At 36.7% G+C, this 19,690-nt stretch overlaps 1 protein-coding gene across 4 annotated transcripts in view; it reads left to right on the forward strand.

The window, feature by feature from the left end:
* TTC3 (tetratricopeptide repeat domain 3) overlaps positions 1 to 19,690 on the forward strand; it is a 70,159-nt gene that overhangs the window by 31,716 nt on the left and 18,753 nt on the right. For all 4 annotated transcript variants that reach the window (XM_034441931.3, XM_087871254.1, XM_087871253.1 and 1 more), the window contains 11 exons: positions 327 to 419; positions 1,366 to 1,427; positions 2,319 to 2,443; positions 2,551 to 2,868; positions 6,112 to 6,381; positions 7,435 to 7,481; positions 8,700 to 8,753; positions 10,417 to 10,493; positions 14,570 to 14,725; positions 16,487 to 17,357; positions 19,122 to 19,187. In XM_034441931.3, the coding sequence (XP_034297822.2) occupies positions 327 to 419; positions 1,366 to 1,427; positions 2,319 to 2,443; positions 2,551 to 2,868; positions 6,112 to 6,381; positions 7,435 to 7,481; positions 8,700 to 8,753; positions 10,417 to 10,493; positions 14,570 to 14,725; positions 16,487 to 17,357; positions 19,122 to 19,187 (2,139 nt within the window). The remainder of the gene's footprint in view (positions 1 to 326; positions 420 to 1,365; positions 1,428 to 2,318; positions 2,444 to 2,550; positions 2,869 to 6,111; positions 6,382 to 7,434; positions 7,482 to 8,699; positions 8,754 to 10,416; positions 10,494 to 14,569; positions 14,726 to 16,486; positions 17,358 to 19,121; positions 19,188 to 19,690) is intronic.

The raw sequence follows: 19,690 nt of genomic DNA on the forward strand, positions 1-19,690 counted from the left end.
TTACAGTATTTTGTTTGCAGTTTGCAAAATAACCTAATAAATTTTAGCTACCCTGAATGAGCTCAGTCAGTTATGAAGTCTTTGAATTCAGGTTGCTAAGGAGGATAATAAAACCATGGATCCATTCATGATACAGTAAATATTCAACAGTAATAATGTATAAATTAATATTTGAAAGGAAATAGGAACAAAACAATAAAATAATGCCATAGCTATGTCATTTATACAGCACTTATATTCAGTGTAAATTCAAAAGTAATATGTTAATGCCACAAATCTTGCAATGAAATCCTGTCCACAAATACATTTTCTGCTAATGTCCACAGGATATTCTTCAAGAGATGTGTTTCACTCCAGATTGTAGTGGCCTTATTTCTAAAATCACTGTCTTCAGTTCTTCTGGTATTGTCAAATGTGAAGTAAGTATTAATTAAGTTTTTTTTAAAGAAATCTTTCAGTGGAATCAAAATGCTGAGATATTATTTTGCTGCAGGTAGGAATTTTGGATTTAGTCATGTGTGCTTGTTGTACCAGTTATGAATAAAAGGATCCAAGAATGTACATTTCAGAGTTCTGCTTTCTCTAAAGTAGAAAGTTTCTTCCTTCCTGTTAACATCCAAGGCAGTTGGGAAATTTGTGCTGAATAGACAAATAATAAAGAAGAAATACATATGCATGTAGTTTGCCCCATATCACTTAAATGCAGTTTGAAGAGTAGCAGTCTTTTTAAACATCAGGCTAGCTGGGAAGAATAGTTAAAAAAAACTTAGGTTGTTGCTGAAAAATTATACAGGTGGGTTTTGTATGTATCCTGACATTCCAGTGGATGAATTCCTGAAAAGGGTAGTTCTTGCACATGCAGGAAATGCCTATCCACTTTTTTGTGTGGCTGTAAAATACATGCACACATAAAAACCCACTTCAAGTGTCCTCCTCTAAACAAAACCACTTATCAAAACTGTTGATATGCAAAACCCTTTACTGTGGATAACAAGCTTGGTGGGAGGTTTTTTCCAACTGCAGAGATGGAGAAAAAACTCTGATGCAAAACCATTGATAATAAGACCATCATTAATGAAGGCTACCTGTATAACAATATTTTCAGCTAATGTTGATAGTTGAGAAAAATGACGGATGAGATGCAAAACACTGATAACATTGAAATGAAAAGAATCTATTGCATAACTATATTGTAACATTGAATAAAATAATGTATAATTTATTTTACGAAATAATACTTGTGGTCCTAGTAAAGCATACTAATATGAATTAATCTTATAGCATAGCAGCATCTCCTTCATGTTAAAAAACACAATAACATAATATTAAAGGAATATTTGAAGCTGTTATTTTTTGCTTTCCTAGTTTGAACATAAAATAATAACCAAGAATCCTCCAAGGCCTGTTCTAAAGCAGAAATGCTCAAGGTAAGTTTCCAAACTCTGCAGGTAATAGTTTTTTTAACAACATATTCCCAGTAAGAAGAGATGAACTAGCAATGTTATTAAAAATGCTATTTCTTAGAATGGGATACACAAAGGTATTGCTGATAGTTTGACTGTGATAACTTTGGATACTTTGATTTCTTATCCTCCAGCCTTGAATTACCTATCAAGGTTAATAGGACTTCGCTAAGTCACTTTGAGCTAATGAGTAATAATGTTCAAAAGTTTCTAAGCCCTGTAAAAATCAGCATTTATCAACTTTTTAATTTTTAATTGGATTTACATTTGGAAAAGAATATTGGTTGTGAATGGGACATAGTAGTATAGTATAAATACAATCAGTAGTCATACAAATTTGTGACTTCTATTAATGATTATTTACACAGATTGTAGAATTACTTAACCATGTTTAATTCTGTTGAATGTAATAGAGCTTTGTGGGAATGATGCCATTATAAGTGGTTCTTTTGGAATCTTATGTATTATTTCATTAAGCGTATATTAGTTGTGTAAATCTTAAATGTCCATATTAGCCCGTATTAGGCTACAGACAATTTTCCAGGTTACTAAAGTTCATGTACCTTTTAATTAATAAATGATGACACATTTTAATATTTAAAGATTACGTCACGTACTTGTCAAAGTGCTTCTGAATTTCATCTTCACTGGGAGCTGTCCATATACCTGTTGCGCTCACATAGCTCTTTGGCTAGTTCCTCTTTGCTTTCTCTAACAGCAATTGGGCAAGAGTATTTGCATATTTCAAGCATTGATGGTTTTGACTTTTCAGTGGTGACTTATATGCCTATATTGTTAAAGCAATTTTTTTTAAAAAAATGTCTTGTAAGGCGCAGTCTTAATTGTTTGCATCAGTTTTAGGAAGTTACAAGTAAAACAGGAGAAAAAACTAAGAAGAAAATTTATAAAAGAAGCAGTCTCCTTCAGAAATCTTGAAGTATTTAACAGAAGTAACGTGGCAAAAGATGATAGCTTTAAAGGTATCTGAATATAGATCTTTCTTTTGAGACTATCTGCATATAACTATATATTGATGCTTTGTTTATATCACCAAAGTTTGTCCATCACAGTATTTGCTTTATCTTAGGAAATATTCCAAAGAATTTTTTTGTTGAGGATACAATCCTACAACTTATTGGACGATATACAATGACTATACAAGATGGTGTACGTGATGCCTTCAAACTTCTGATTGAATTGCTTTCATGGTGGGTACTTAGTGAAGAGGATTATGCACTCTTTTCAACAAGTTGTCTATCATCGGCTGAAATAATGGACCAGCTCGTAAGCTTTTTAATTGCTAAAAATGATAGAGTGAAGACAAGAATTTTTGTACATGTTGTAAGTGAATTTGAAGACGTGGATCCTAAGCTACATGATTGGATGAAACATCTTGATAATAATGGTATGGTCATGTTTTCTATAGTCCTGTAATAAATCCTTTATTGTTTCATTCTAGGACTATAAATACTGTAGCTCATGGAATTTATGAATGAGGTTTGTTTATCTTAAAGAAGACACATTTCTTAGCTGTTGTAAACCTGGAACTATTCTTATTAATTCTGATCTGCAAATTCCCTTATGCTTTGTTCTTAAGGAAAGTTAAGATTATTACAGGTAGTCCCCGATTTACAACTATTTGGCTAGTGACCTTCAACGTAACAATGGCACTGAAAAAAGCAACTTATGACCGTTTTTCACACTTATGACCATTACAGTATCCCCATGTCACAAGATCAAAATGCGGGTACTTGGCAACTGGTTCATATTTATGACTGGTACAATGTTGTGGGGTCTTGTGATCTGACAAGCAAAGTCAGTGGTGAAGCCAGATTCACTTAACAACCATGTTACTAACAGCTACAGTGATTCGCTTAACAACTGTGGCAAGTTCATAAAATGAGGCAAAGTATACTTAACAACTGTCTTGCTTAGCAACGAAAATTTTGGGCTCAGTTTTGGTTGTAAGTCGAAGACTACCTGTATTTAAATATATTATAAAAGGTATTCCCTCAGTGGGCAGCCTCCTAGTGCTCTGCACTGGGACTTCCAACAAAGCAAAGTGTCTATTGAACACACAGGCAAGTGGAGATAATCCAGAACAGCTTTCAAAGCAGCCTTGCAATGGTGCAACTGCTGGAGTGCTTCAAAGAAAGGAGTGTCATTTCCACTAATCTGCTTTGTGAAGTGACTCTTAAAATCTTTCAAAGGCCTAATATATATATATATATATATATATATATATATATATATATATATATATATATATATATATATATATGTATGTATGTATGTATGTATGTATGTATGTATGTATGTATATGTATATGTATATGTATATGTATATGTATATGTATATGTATATGTATATGTATATGTATATATATATTTACGTTTTCCCTCGAGTGGATGTGATTCTACTGAGCTGGGGCTGCAGAAAAACCTTGGTTATGTAGGGAAAACCTGGCTAGAGGAAAAACACACATAAACCCTACGAAGAAGTAAGAAAATAGATACTATACCTTTACAGGGAGGATACATAAGATGTGGGTGTGGCCTACTGATGAAAGCAAACGAGCTGGAAATAGATCTATATAGGTCTCCCACCTAGCAGGAAGAGCTTTCTGGCTGCTAGAAAGGAAAAAAAGCCCAGAATCGAGTGGATGTGATTCTACTGAGCTGGGGCTGCAGAAAAACCTTGGTTACGTAGGGAAAACCTGGCTAGAGGAAAAACACACATAAACCCTACGAAGAAGTAAGAAAATATACATACATACATACATACATACATACATACATACATACACATACATACAATAATAATAATAATAATAATAATAATAATAATAATAATAATAATAATAATAATAATAATAATAATAATAATTTTATTTCTATACCGCCCTTCTCCCGAAGGACTCAGGGCGGTGTACAGCCTATTTAAAAACAGAATCAACATCAATTTAAAATAATTTAAAAATATTAAATAATTTTGTCTTAATTTAAAACCCCAAAAATTTAAAACATCCAATTTAAAATTATGTTGCTAACCCAGCCTGGCGGAACAACAGGGTCTTGAGTGCGCAGCGAAATACCCGGAGGTCAGAAATCTTACGAATTTCCGGGGGCAGTTCATTCCACAGGGCTGGGGCTCCCACAGAGAAGGCCCTCCCCCTGGGTGTCGCCAGCCGACATGACTTGGCCGATGGCACCCTGAGGAGACCCGCTCTGTGGGAGCGGACTGGTCGGTGGGAGGCTATCAGTGGCAGAAGACGGTCTCGAAGGTACCCGGGTCCTGTGCCATGGTGCGCTTTAAAGGTGGTGACCAACACCTTGAATTGCACCCGGAAGACCACTGGGAGCCAGTGCAGCTCGCGCAGGAGGGGTGTCATGTGGGCGCAACGGGTTGCACCCATAACCACCTGCGCAGCCGCATTCTGGACCAGTTGGAGCCTCCGAGTGCTCTTCAAGGGGAGCCCCATGTAGAGAGCATTACAATAGTCCAACCGGGAGGTAACAAGGGCATGAGTGACTGTGCGCAGGGCATCCCGGTCCAGAAAGGGCTGCAACTGGCGAATCAGGCGAACCTGATAAAAGGCCCCCCTGGCCACGGCCGTCATATGCTCTTCTAAAGACAGCCGTGCGTCCAGGAGGACACCCAGATTGCGAGCCCTCTCTGGGGGGGGCAAAGATTCACCCCCAATAGTCAGCGATGGCACCTGCTGACTATATCGGGACGCCGGAAGCCACAACCGCTTGGTCTTGGAAGGGTTGAGTCTGAGCCTGTTCCTCCCCATCCAGACCCGCACGGCCTCCAGGCAGCGAGACATCACATCACATCATATATATATATATAATAAAGTTTATTCTAAAGCAGGTATAATTACACCTGTCATAACTACAGTCTAGAAACAGTCCCTTAAAAATCAGTCACATTAAATCTTTTGAGGGACTAGAAAAGTATCTTGGCTGCCAATATTTTTTTCTACTAAGTTTCTTGTCAGAACTTCTTTCTAATTTGTTAGTTATAATATGCTATTTGCAGTGGCATGCTTTCAACAGATTTAAGAATAGTCTTCTGTATAGATTTTTAATTTGTTATGACAATTGAGGACCAGGAGTTAGATGGAAATTATCACATTTATTTTACTCTGCTGATTTTCTTTCTCCCTTAAAATCTATGCCATTTTTATTATGATTAATCTAAAATCAGAATGTTTCCAGAAACTATATGTAAATTAAAGTTATTTTATTTATTTTGTAGAATACAGCATGTACAGTATCTCCATCATAATTAACTTCTATTTCAAAAGGGTAAATGGTTTTTTTTTTAATTGAAGGTTTTTATTATTTTTGTATCTCTTTAGGAAAAAGAGTGGTGCAAAAGTAAAATACAATAGTAATATGAAAATAGCAATTAATGTAATGTTCTCTAGTATAGCATTCTCAAATATGTTCTCCAAAAAGTATTTAAGAATATTCAAAACTTCCCAAAATAAGCAGGTTATCACTCAAACACACACAAACATGCCCCCCACACACAGAAAGAGAGAGAGATAAATGTAAACCAAATGATAAATGATAATCTTCACATGAACCTTATTAGTTCTACTGTGCTATTATTATTACTATTTCTATTATTTTTCAGGTTTAAAAGCTACTGAATTTTTTCTCTCAGAATATATAACTTACATTCTACAGATTGATTTTAATTCAGTAGCAGTCCTCTGGAATGAGAAATATGGTATTAAACTCAGCAAAACATTCACCTGCTTATCTGAAGATGCACATGAAATAATAGAATACTTAGAAGAATTGTCACTTACGGAACTTCGCTACTTAGTGTGGTTATTAGAAGAAAATAGACAATGTTTCCCAATTCTTCATCAATGTTTAGATGACTATTTTGATAACCTGGGTAAGTGTGCAAGGATGCATAAAAGGCACTCTTATGAAATACTTATCACCAATTTGAAAGAAATCCCCAGAAATAACTTGGCAGAAAGGAATAGCTGATTTTTCAGGTAATGTCAGGCTAGACAGGAAGCACCCACAGGAGTGCTAGCTCTGTTTTTGCTGTAAGTTTACTTTACCAAAGCCTTGCAAGTCTGAAAGTACTCCTCCTCTCACTCACTTTTACTCTCCCAAATATGAGGGAAGGTCTCTTCTGAAAAAAGTTCAGTGCCCCTCTATTTTAGTGTCACATTTCATTTATCAGACCATTGCCTAGGCCAATGTTGGAGAACCTTTTCGGCACTGTGTGATGAAACGGGAGCATGCACCCATGCCAGAAATCAGAAGAGCAGCCACCTGGTGCACATGTGCGTGCCGGGTGGCTGGTCTTCTGGTTTCTGGTGCTCCCATGCACGTAAAGACCAGCTGGCCAGTGCGCCGGAATCCGGAAGAGCAACAAGTGACAGCTTGCGTGCCTGGAGAGATGGCTCTGCGTTCCATTTCCGGCACGTGTGCCATAGGTTCGCCATCACAGCCTAGGCTGTGGCTTTTCCTCCCAAGATTTTCCCACATAATATTACAAATAGTAATGTTTTGGGTGAGGGGTAGATTGTGATGCAGATATAGAGATTAGGCAAACTAACAATGTATAGGTACTGTTGGGTATATAAACTCTCAGCACGTCTTTGATGGGGATGGACGTTTATTTTGATTATACCATTGACTATGATTTAGTTGTATGTTTGTTGTGTATATAATGGCAGGTTTGCTGGTTTATTGATTTCTGTAGTCATAGGTATGAAGAATCCCATCTAAGCCTATTTTGTGTATTGTACTGAAATTATTGTTTGTCTTTAATTCACTTATTTGAATAACTGTTGTATTCTGACTATAAAAGCATAAGTGTTATCCGAATGAAGTGAGTCCTGGAATTTAGTGTTTTTTTAAAAGAATACTTTATAATGTTTTGTGCTTTTTGTATATTTTCTTAAATAAATAAAATTTATTTTTTCAATAGATAATCCTTTTATTGTATTAAAGAAGGAATATACTGAAACTACTTCAGTAAGTTTGTTTTTTCTGTTTATTTCAGTTGCAATTAAAATGTGAATGAATTGCTGTATTTTTCGGAGTATAAGACGCACCTTTTTTCCCCCAAAAAAGAGGGTGAAAATCTGGGTGTGTCTTATACTCTGAATGTAGCCCCGCCCAGCCTCCCAAACAGAGATTTCAGAGGCTGAAAGAAGCTTCAGAAAAAAAGCCTCAGAAAGGCTTTTATCTAACATAATATGGCAAGCAACAAAAGAATAATCAATGAAGATTCTAACCAAACTATGCTAATAAATCTGGAGAATGACACAATAAGCAACAGATCGGAAGAGATTAATGTACATACCAATACCAAAGAAAGGAGATTGAACAGAGTACAGATAGTTCTTCAAAATAAAAGCCTCTGAAAGAAGCTTCAGAAAAAAAGCCTCCAAACAGAGCTTCAGAAAAAAAGCCTTTTTTTCTGAAGCTCTGTTTCGGAGGCTTTCAGAGGCAGAAAAAAAAGTTTTTTCTGAAACTGAGTTTCAGAAGTTTCAGAGGCAGAAGAAAAAGCAAGGCACAGAGTTTACAACCAATGAACCTGTTGCTAAAATTCACCACTGGGAACAGCTGATTGGGAGTATTCCGGGAGGCTGATCAACCCACCAATCAGTTTTTTTTCTTATTTTCCTCCCCAAAAACTAAGGTACGTCTTATATTCCGAAAAATACAGTAATAATTTGAAGTAGTTTAGAAGAAATAGACAATGTTAATCTTCCTATTAATTTTAGATTTGGTGTCACATTGCATGTATTATTTTAATCCCAAGTAGGCTTTGTCAGTTTTGTCTTAGATATAATAAATTAGAAAGGAGAGAGGTAAACTTGTGTTTACCTTATGAGAATCAAAGAGCATTTGATGGGCCACTCTGGGAACAGAATGCTGGAAGCTGGGTCTTTGACCTGATTCAGCACAGTTCATCTATATATTCAAGGTTTCTGTTTTCTTATTTAAACAATTAACAAACAGCCAGTATATTGGGTCTGTTTATTTCTCATATATAATTGTAATGTTTTGACATCAGTGATCACTGCGTTTTTTTCCTTATTGTTCAATACTGAAGCCCATAATGTTCCCAACAGTTCCAAATTTTTTAAAATAACCATTATCCTGAAAAAAAGAGCAGTTTTTTTCCGTGTAATATATTGATGTGACATGGTAAATGCTAAACATTAAATTTATTTTTTCTTGTAGAATAATGCTATCAAAGTTAAAAATAAAAACAGGAAAAAATCAAAAGAATCCAAGGTAAATAGTTTTAAAATACATCCACAATATTAAATCTAACAAACATCATCTGCTTTGTTTTCTTTACATTTCTCTCTGCTTAGTGGTTGGAGACCATTTTTGTATGTTTTGTTTTATTTTGTGTTTCAAAAACAATGTGTAATGGTACCTTGGTACTTGACTGCTTCAAAATTTGTCGAATTGGGTACTCGATGCATTTTGAAGCAAAAATCTTGTCCTAGTAGTCATCTTTCTCCTGGTATTTGATGTGCAAGATAAAACTTGCTAGCATTGGCTGCCTCGTGACTTACTACTTCTGGCTGAAATAAATGGGGTAAGTCATGTGGTTTGCTGGGTATCTGTTGTTTTTAGTACTTGTTGCACCTCCCAGAACGAATCACGGATGAGTACCAAGGTACCACCATGTCCTTATTTCAATTCTTCCAAAAATATTTAGCTCTGAACTTATGTTGATACTCAATTTTTGGCTGTTTAGGGTTTTAAGAATATAAGGGAAAAAATCCAGCTAATTAAAAACTCATATTAATATATTTGTTTAAAAATATGTGTATTTTTTTTCAGAGGAAAAAAAATACTTTAAAGGTATTTCCAAAATGTTGGCAGAAGATATGTTAAATGGGCATTTCTGTCCGATGAGAAGAAAGCTTTGGCTTTTAAATATTTTTATATTCTAATTGAAATGCAACTTAATAATTTCAACACTGTTGAATTATTGTGATTTATGAAAGTGCTCAAAAATATCCATCATAAAAAAAAAAAACTTACTCAGAAGGATAAATGATGAGCCTTAAGTTAATGTTACATAATTTTACAAATGATAAGACGCAAAAGCTTAAGTCATAATTCATTTGGTAAACAAAGTCTTGGCTGGAACAAAGCAAACAAAGCAATTCTAATTGGATTTTATTCATCAATAATCATCAGGATAATACCTGAAGAGTTAGCTAAAAGTAGTTCCCACAGCAATCATTAATACTTTAGTCCAGTGATGGCTAACCTTTTCCGGATTGAGTGCCCAAAGCATGTGTGCGCAAGTGCACCTGAACCCCCAAAATGCAATGCATATGGGCCTTGTGCATGCGCACGAACCCCCACATGCCCCCATGCGCACACCTCTCCCGCAGGCACCCCCCGTATGCACCCCCATGCATGCATGCCGGCCACCAAATGCGTGCCCCCACGCATGTGCACACACCCCACATGCGCCCCGTGTGCACCCTGTCCCCCGCGCATGCACATGCTGCCCCCCATGCATGCATGGCAGAGAGCTGAAGACCAGCTGGCCAGTGGGAGGTGCGCACGCATGTGCAACAGAGCTGAACTGCGGCGATGTGCCGTCAGAGAGAGCTCTGCATGCCACCTCTGGCACACGTGCCATAGGTTCGCCATCACAGCTTTAGTCCTTTTCGCTCCCAAGTTCAACTGAAGTTGGCTGCAGTTGTAAATAATGTCAAAATTCAGTGCAAAAGGAACAACAATTGGCATTTTTCTTAAAATGTATATCTAGTTTTGAGAAATATTTTTGATCAATTCTGCGGATATAAAATACTATTTCTTACTCATGTATTCAAAGATGTTTGTAGTATGCAAGTAAGGTTTGTCAATTTTAATTATAGTTTGCCTAGTTTTTACTTTTAAACAAGTTTTTCTGTTCTTAATTTAGGCTATTTTAGTTGTCTCTGGTGGAGTTGGTACAGTAACTCAAGAAGAAGACAATATATTTTCTGAAGAAAATTCATTGTAAGTAGTGGTGCATGAAAATGCATTCTTCAAAAATCTAATCTTAATTAGATTCAGATAAATAATTTTTTGAGTGGGAAATACATACATACATACATACATACATATACAGTTGCAAGAAAAAGTATGTGAACCCCTTGGGATTATGTGGAGTTTTGCATGAATTGGTCATAAAATGTGCTCTGAACTTCATCTAAGTCACAACAATAGAAAAACAGAGTCTGCTTAAAATAATACTACACAAACATTAGATGTTGCCATGGTTTAATTGAACATAACATGTAAACATTCACAGTGCAGGGAGGAAAAAGTATGTGAACCTTTGGACTTAATAACTGGTTGTCCCTCCTTTGGCAGCAATAATCTCAACCAAACGTTTCCTGTAGTTGCAGATCAGACCTGCACAACCATATGGAGTAATTTTGGACCACTCCTCTTCACAAAACTGTTTCAGTGTAGCAATATTCTTGGGATGTCTGGTGTGAATCGCTCTCTTAAAGTCATGCCACAGCATTTCAATCGGGTTGAGGTCAGGACTCTGACTGGGCCACTCCAGAAGGCATATTCTGTGCTGTTGAAGCCATTTTTTTGTTGAATTACTTGTATGCTTTGGGTCATTGTCCTGTTGCATCACCCATCCTCTGCGGAGCTTTAGTTGGCAGACAGATGGTTGTACGTTTTCCTGCAAAATGTCTTGATAAACTCTGGAATTCATTTTCCCATCAATGACAACAGTCCATCCAGGCCCTGAGGCAGCAAAGCAGCCCCAAACCATGATGCTCCCTCCGCCATGTTTTAGAGTGGGGATGAGGTTTTGATGTTGGTGTGCTGTGCCTTTTTTTCTCCATACATAGTGTTGTGTGTTCTTCCCAAACAACTCAATTTTGGTTTCATCTGTCCACAGTATATTTTGCCAGTAGTGCTGTGGAACATCCAGGTGCTCTTTTGCAAACTGCAAACATGCTGCAATATTTTTTTTGGACAGCAATGGCTTCCTCCGTGGTGTCCTCCCATGTACTCCATTCTTTTTTAATGTTTTCCTTATTGTAGATGTGTCAACAAAAATGTTAGCATGTGCCAGAGATTTCTGTAGGTCTTTAGCTGACACTCTAGGATTCTTCTTTACCTCATGAAGCATTCTGCGCTGTGCTCTTGCAGTCATTTTTACAGGACGACCACGCCTAGGGAGAGTAGCAACAGTGCTAAACTTTCTCCATTTGTGGACAGTCTGTGTTACCGTGGACACATGAACATCAAGGCTTTTGGAGATACTTTTGTAACTCTTTCCAGCTTCATGCAAGTCAACAATTCTTGATCGTAGGTCTTCCGAGAGCTCTTTTCTGCGAGGCATGGTTCACATCAGACAGTGCTTCTTGAAACCAGTAAACCCAAAACAGGTGTGTGTTTTTAAAGGGCAGGACAGCTGTCAGCAACACATCCAATATCATCACACTGATTGGAGTCAAGGTTGGCTCACTCCTGGCTCCAATTAGCTCTTGGAGAAGTCATTAGGCTAGGGGCTCACATACTTTTTCCTCCCTGCACTGTGAATGTTTATATGTTATGTTCAATTAAACCATGGCAACATCTAATGTTTGTGTAGTATTATTTTAAGCAGACTGTGTTTTTCTATTGTTGTGACTTAGATGAAGCTCAGAGCACATTTTATGACCAATTCATGCAAAACTCCACGTAATCCCAAGGGGTTCACATACTTTTTCTTGCAACTGTATGTGTATATTTCTCTTTAGCCAGGTTCTACCTACGTAAACCAAGATATTATGCAGCCCTAGTTCAGTGAAATCACAATTCACTAGTTTCTGGGCTTTTTTTCTTCTGGCAGGCAGCAGACCCTTTGCTGCCCATTGGGAGACTAAGATAGATCTATTTTGGCCTTATTATTTCACTGAACTAAGGTTGCATAATATCTTGGTTTACATAGGTAAAACCTGGCTAAAGAGAAATACACATAAAATCTACGAAAAAGAAAGAAAAACAAATATTGTACCTTTACAGGGAGGATACATGAGATGAGGGTGTGGCTAACTGATGAGGCCTTATAAGAACATCTTAGCTTACGTAGGTAAAACCTGGCTAGAAAGAATATGCACATAAAAGCCTACGAAAAAGAAAAAGAAATATATGTGTGTGTGTGTGTGTGTGTTTCTTTTTCGTACGTTTTATGTGTATTTCTGAACATCTTAGCTTACGTAGATGAAGTTGAAGATGAACTTGTGAATGAGATTTACGAAGATGAACTTGTGAATGAGATTTCACAGAACCAGGGCTGCAGAACATCTTAGCTTACATAGGTAAAACCTGGCTAGAAAGAGTATGCACATAAAAGCCTACGAAAAAGAAAAAGAAACATTGTACCTTTACAGGGAGGATACTTGAGAAGAGGGTGTGGCTCACTGATGACGCCTTACAAGGCAGAAATAGCTATCTGAGTCTCCCAATGAACAGCACAGAGTTGCTGTTTGTCAGCAAGATACAAAAAGCCCAGAAACTTGTGAATGAGATTTCACAGAACCAGGGCTGCAGAACATCTTAGCTTACGTAGGTAAAACCTGGCTAAAAAGAATATGCACATAAAAGCCTACGAAAAAGAAAAAGAAACGTACCTTTACAGGGAGGATACTTGAGAAGAGGGTGTGGCTCACTGATGACGCCTTACAAGGCAGAAATAGCTATCTGAGTCTCCCAATGAGCAGCACAGAGTTGCTGTTTGTCAGCAAGATACAAAAAGCCCAGAAACTTGTGAATGAGATTTCACAGAACCAGGGCTGCAGAACATCTTAGCTTACGTAGGTAAAACCTGGCTAGAAAGAATATATATGCAAGTAATGGCGTATTCGGGTCTTTTCCCATGAAAGATTGAGAGTATCTTGGCGATGTTTTGACGAGGTCCCAAAATACTCTCAATCTTACACGGGAAAAGACCCGAACACGCCAAGACTTGCATACCTCTACCCGTGAAAATCTATGAAAACACACACACACACACACACACACACACACACACACACACACGTATATATATGTTCATAATCTGTCTTTAAAGCATCTAAAACATACAGTGCCCTACCCAATGTAAGACATACATTTTATGTGTCATTTCCCTTTGACAGTGAAAAGCTCTTTGATTTGCAAAGGCTTCCCTCAAAAGGAAAAGATATAAGGCAGCTTTTGCTGATATTCTGCTTCCTTTTGGAAACTGTTTAGAAATAGAATAGAGAATAATGAATGAGGGAGAGGAGTTCAACAAAATATTGCTTCCTTTTCTATTTTGCTAAGGGAAATTTATGCTGGATCAAACAGTTCTTCACTGTTGGAGAGGCACTAGAATATACAATCAAATAATTATTTCTTAATTCTCTTTGTACCTTGAGGAAAGTCTTTAGACTATATAAGAATCAACTCTGTCAGCAGCCCACAGAAATATTGTGAAAAAATCCTGATTAATCTCTGCTCTAGTAAATTTGTAAAAGAACCTGCAAAAAGGGTTTCATTCCACCATTGAAATGGAAAGATGCATTTGTCTTTTCCAGTTAGTGCTCATAATGTACCGTATTTTTAGGACTATAAAACACACTTCCGCCCCCTCAAAAAAAAAAGTGGGTGTAAATGTCAGTGCGTCTTATAGACGGAATACAGCCCTGGTTTTGTCCTCCTGAACCCCCTCTCGCTTGTCCCGTTTTTGCCAAAAACAGGCCCATTTTTTGCAAAAACGGGACGCGCAGAGGGTTTGGGAGGCCTGCAGAGTGTTCCTGGGGGCTCAGGAAGGCAAAAACCAAACGCATGGAAGGCCAAAAACTATTTTTTTCTTGTTTTCCTGTTCGAAATCTAGGTGCGTCAGATATTCCGGCGCGTCTTGTAGTCCGAAAAATATGGTAATTGTACATTGGAATTAAGATTAGTTTGCAACTAGTATAATAAACTATTGGCCTATTTTCATTTTGTCATACTGAGAATTCTCATTGTAGTGATCTGATCGAACAATTTAACTATAAACTATTTAGACACACCATGGTTTACAGTGCATTATTTTTTACATGGGTTTTTTTTCTCAACAGAAGTTTTATGAATCCACATGAGCCTTTTAGAATCCCAGATGATCTTCATGAACAAGTTATGATATTTGAAGCGTTGTATAATACTGCTTCATCTAACAACAGTTATCAGACAATTTTGGACAATTACCCAGATCCAACTTGTGAAAGCTTATATGAGTATGTTCTTATTTTAGCTTTTTAGTGAGTGCTACTTATTAAACAAAAAGATTGGAGTAAGCGTTTGATTGAATTACAATTGTTATTTTGTTACAAGCTAACCCATTTGTATTTTTGCTAAATTTATGAAGAGACATTCTTTTCTAAATCTTCTATTGAAGCCTCCCAAGGATCTGTTTCAAATGTGCCTTACTTTCTTTTTTTAAAGCAAAGCAATGGATTGCTATGTGACTGATCAAAGTTAGCTTTTAAGATCATTTGTTACTGGGAATCCTTTGGAACATTTTATTTCTTGTATGCTGCCTTTGTGAGATGGTTCTTTATCCTTTATGTCAATCCAGTTACTGTTTCCATTTTCCTTTATGTCAATCCAGTTACTGTTTATATTAACTTATTTTTTGTTGGAAATTTAGAATAGAATAGAGAATAGAATAGAATAGAATAGAATAGAATAGAATAGAATAGAATAGAATAGAATAGAATAGAATAGAATAGAATAGAATAGAATTCTTTATTGGCCAAATGTGATTGGACACACAGGGAATTTGTCTTTGTTGTATATGCTCTCAATGTACATGAGAATAAAATACATCATCAAGAATAAAATGATACAACACTTAGTGATAGTCAAGGTTACTAATAAGCTATCAAATCATATCAAAACAATATAAATTGAGAGATATAAGCAAGATGGTTATAGTAATAAGTGGGAAGAGATATATACTAGTAAGGAAGAGAAGAAGAATAGTAATGCAGTCTTAGTAAATTATTTGACAGTGTTGTGGGAATTAGTTGTTAAGCAGAGTTATGGCATTTGGGAAAAAACTGTCCTTGTGTCTAGTTGTTCTGGTGTGCAGTGCCCTATAGCGTTGTTTTGAGAATAGAAGTTGAAACAGTTTATGTCCAGGATGTGAGGGGTCTGTAGATATTTTCACAGCCCTCTTTTTGACTCATGCAGTATGCAGATCATCAATAAAAGGCAGGTTGGTAGCAATTGTTTTTTAATTGCCAGTAAAGTATTTATCCCAACTATGTCCACCTGTTATAGCTTGGCACCAATATATGAAAGTATCTGATGCTCCGTATACCAGGATTTAATACAAAGTTTGTTAATTGCCTTAAGTTGCAAATTGTCTTTATAGAACAAGTAGCATTGTGTTGGGTTCAAACATTGAGCTTTGTTTACAGTTCTCTTTTGACCACGTTTGTACTAGCAATATGGAAAGGGAAGCGGGGCAGTCCCAGAAGACTACTTCCTTGAAATCTCTGCATGTTTGTTTAATACTTGAACTGAGCCATTCCTTTATAACACTTCCTTTCAAATGTGTGGGTATTTCAGGATGCATTCAGACAATGCTACAATATGAAGAAAACTGTCCAACTTCTCCCGCAGCATGTGATATTTGGAAAGCCCTGTAGTGTTTAATACAAAATGACATCAAGTCTATTTTCTAATTTATAGATATTTTTATATTTCAAACTGGAATTCTTAAGATTTCCATGCTGTGTTACTCTTGTAACAATGAGCATTTAAAAAGTAAACCAGTAACAAACAGATGACTTTATGGCTGCATCATTCCTATAGCAAATACTGTTTTTTTTTGCCTCCATCTATTTGAATAATATGCAATATTTCTGAATGCAGCTTCTTTGGAATATAATTGTCAATTGTTCTAGACACTTTTGAGCAATCTAATTGCATATATACAGATTATGAATGCTTATTTTGATATTAAAATTATATTTTGATTACTTTCACAGCTATTTTTCTCAAATCTTGGAAGAACATGGTCCCATGGAAATTGATAATCCACTATTAGTTGGGGAATATGAAGATTTCCCCACAGACACTCGTAGGATAGTGGACAATGCTGGTGGTCTAAAATCTTTTCTTCTGGGATCTCTACGTTTTGTTATGGTAGATGATCTTATTGGATTGATGAAACACGCAATTATGCTGCAGGAAAATACAGAAATCATTGAAATTGATGAAAACAATTACTCAGAGAGCCTGTACTGTCAAGAAAACAATTTCCATAGCAGTTCCAGTTTAAATCCAACTGCTAAGGAATTTAAGCCTGTCTCTTTTATTAATAAGCCTTATATTTCAACATCTACAAATAATTTAGAATATGTGACTACTAGCCATTCCTCATTTAGTCCTTTTGCTTCCTCATATTCCTTTTCTAGTCAGACAACTGACACTGCACCAGCGGCAAATGTATCTTTGTCTCCAACTGTATCTGACGATCATACAATATTTCTGAATGAAATTCATTCAGAATATGTAAATGAGAGACTATCTCCAGTTTTTACTCAAGTGCCATTTATGCCAGATATTTCTGAGCAAACCAGTTATATATATGCAGATTATAATGCTTATTTTGATACTGATTCAGAAGCAACACATAGCAAGGGTAATGCTGATAAATTTACCACAGTTGATCAAGTACATACATTTCAGAACAATCCTTGCATAGCAGTGAAATCGGACATTCACACTTGCAAAGATAATCTTGACCAGATTGAGGACCATTGTTGTAATGATGCTGAATGCAGTTCTGTTACCAAAATGAAAACAGAGAATAAATCAGCAAGAAACAATCCCCGTTCAAGGATGATTGCTATACAGGTGAGAAAAATACATTATGTTGTGCATATTAATTAACTAATACTTTCTTCCTCTTGCCAAACCCTTCTAGAATGGTTATAGTGTGACAGAAACAACACATGGAACATTTTATTTGTTCTGGGTTTCAGACAAAACAGAATCTGTAAGGATCGGTTTGCACATTATACTGATAGACATTGGTTTGATTTTGATGCATCTCAAATGTACCGGCTAATTGCATATGCCTAATTACTGAAAAATCAAGTGCCGCTCAAGTAATGGATTTTTTGTATTTTGGTATACACAAGCTGTGTGATTCTGCTTCAAATGCTCTTTGGAAGCGATGAATCAGATCTCAATGGTGGTAGGCCAGAATACAAGGAGATTTTTTTAAAAAGATGATTTGCCTCACCCATATTTGGTTTGCTCCCCTGCTGGTATGCATTTTCTTACAGAGAACATAGGCTTCAAATCAAATGAAAGTTTCCATTCTCATTTCATATGGTAAAATGCTGCCAACCCCATCTCCCATTTCAACATTCTTCTAGGAAGAGCCTTTATTCTTAGCCTAGCAGGAAGCATAAAAAAAAAACCCTACCTACCGTATTTTTTGGAGTATAAGACGCACCTTTTTCTCCCAAAAAAGAGGGTGAAAATCTGGGTGCGTTTTATACTCTGAATGTAGCCCTGCCCAACTTCTCAATGGAAGTTTCAGAGGCTGAAAAAAGCACCAGAAATGAAGCTTCAGAAAAGAAGCCCCCAAACAGAGCTTCAGAGGCTTTTTTTCTGAAGCTCTGTTTCGGAGGATTTCAGAGGCAGAAAAGAAAGTTTTTTCTGAAACAGAGTTCCAGAAGTTTCAGAGGCAGAAAAAAAAGCAAAAAAAAAAAAAAAAAAAAAAAGCAAGGCACAGAGCTCACAACCAAGGAACCTATTGCTAAAATTCACCTCTGGGAACAGCTGATTGGAGGTATTCCGGGAGGCAGATCCACCTGCCAATCAGCTTTTTTCTTATTTTCCTTCCCAAAAGCTAAGGTGCGCCTTATATTCCGGTGCATTTTATACTCTGAAAAATACGGTAGCTACAGCCCTGTACCTTCATAGTCCAAAGATCTGGTCATTGTCAAAGTAGAATAAAAATATAAGCTTCTTTGATGCTTTAGGGTTCTTGTTGACGTCTCTTCTGCTCAGTATTATAATCAAAATGCACCAAAAGCAATAAACATATTTTGTGCTTAGAACAACAGCTACATCTTGGAAGTTCAATCTGACAGTTCTCAGTTGCTTGGAATTTCTTAGTTTGACTTGGGAAAAAATTGGGGGTTGTTCCAGGATGAATAGGAAAAGCTTATATTGCCTTTCCTCTTCTTCCTCCCCCTTGGAATCTATGCTCCAACAACCAGTCCTGCACCTGATTTTCCTTAAGTATCTTAGCCATGGTGAGCACATTTGAATTCAGTCAGGGTTTACCAACTCAGCCCATCCCTCCAACTATCTTTGTAATATCTCCAATATCTGGTGATGGTGCATTTTCCCCATTGTTTTCTACTTTTGAGAATGAGGACTACTTGTAAAGCCAAGTAACATCTTTCTGCATTATTATCTTTCAGTAATTTATCAACTCCCTTCTTTTTCTTTCTAAATATCAGAACTATTCTCTTTGCCATATAGTTGCTTATCTTTATGTTGTCTGTCATACTTTAAGAGTTCTGAATATGTTCCGTACTGAAGATTATAATAAATATATATATGCTCTGTTGAAAGTATTTTTGGGCCTTTACATTGCAGGTGGATCAAGAACTAACAGATGCTGGAGTTAATACTTTACCTCTTCATCCTTATGAAAGCCAACAAGTAAGTAAACTATCAGATATAGAAAGAATGTCCAGCAAGGTTGAGTTATTGGTAATCCTTGTTTTATGACCAGTTGTTTAACAACCATTTGAAGTTAACAATGACCTCAGAAATCATTACTGGCTGTTGTAAAACGTTGAGCCGTGGTGGTGCAGTGGTTAGAATGCAGTACTGCAGTTACTTCTGCTGCCTGCAGGCTGCCTGCAATTTGGCAGTTCAAATATCATCAGGCTCAAGGTTGACTCAGCCTTTCATTCTTCCAAGGTTGGTAAAATGAGGATCAAGATTGTTGAGGGCAATATGTTGATGCTGTAAACCGCTTAGAGAGGGTTGTAAAGCACTGTGAAGCGGTATATACTGTATTTTTCAGAGTATAAAATGCACCTTTTCCCCCCCTAAAAGAGGGTGAAAATTTAGGTGTGTCTTATACACCGAATGTAGCCCCGCCCACCCACTGGCCCCCACCCTTTGGCCTCTGCCTCGCAGCAGTTACCTCCTTGCAA

Source organism: Pantherophis guttatus, chromosome 5 (assembly GCF_059756535.1).
Source record: "Pantherophis guttatus breed Tessera chromosome 5, ASM5975653v1, whole genome shotgun sequence".
NCBI lineage: Eukaryota > Metazoa > Chordata > Lepidosauria > Squamata > Colubridae > Pantherophis > Pantherophis guttatus.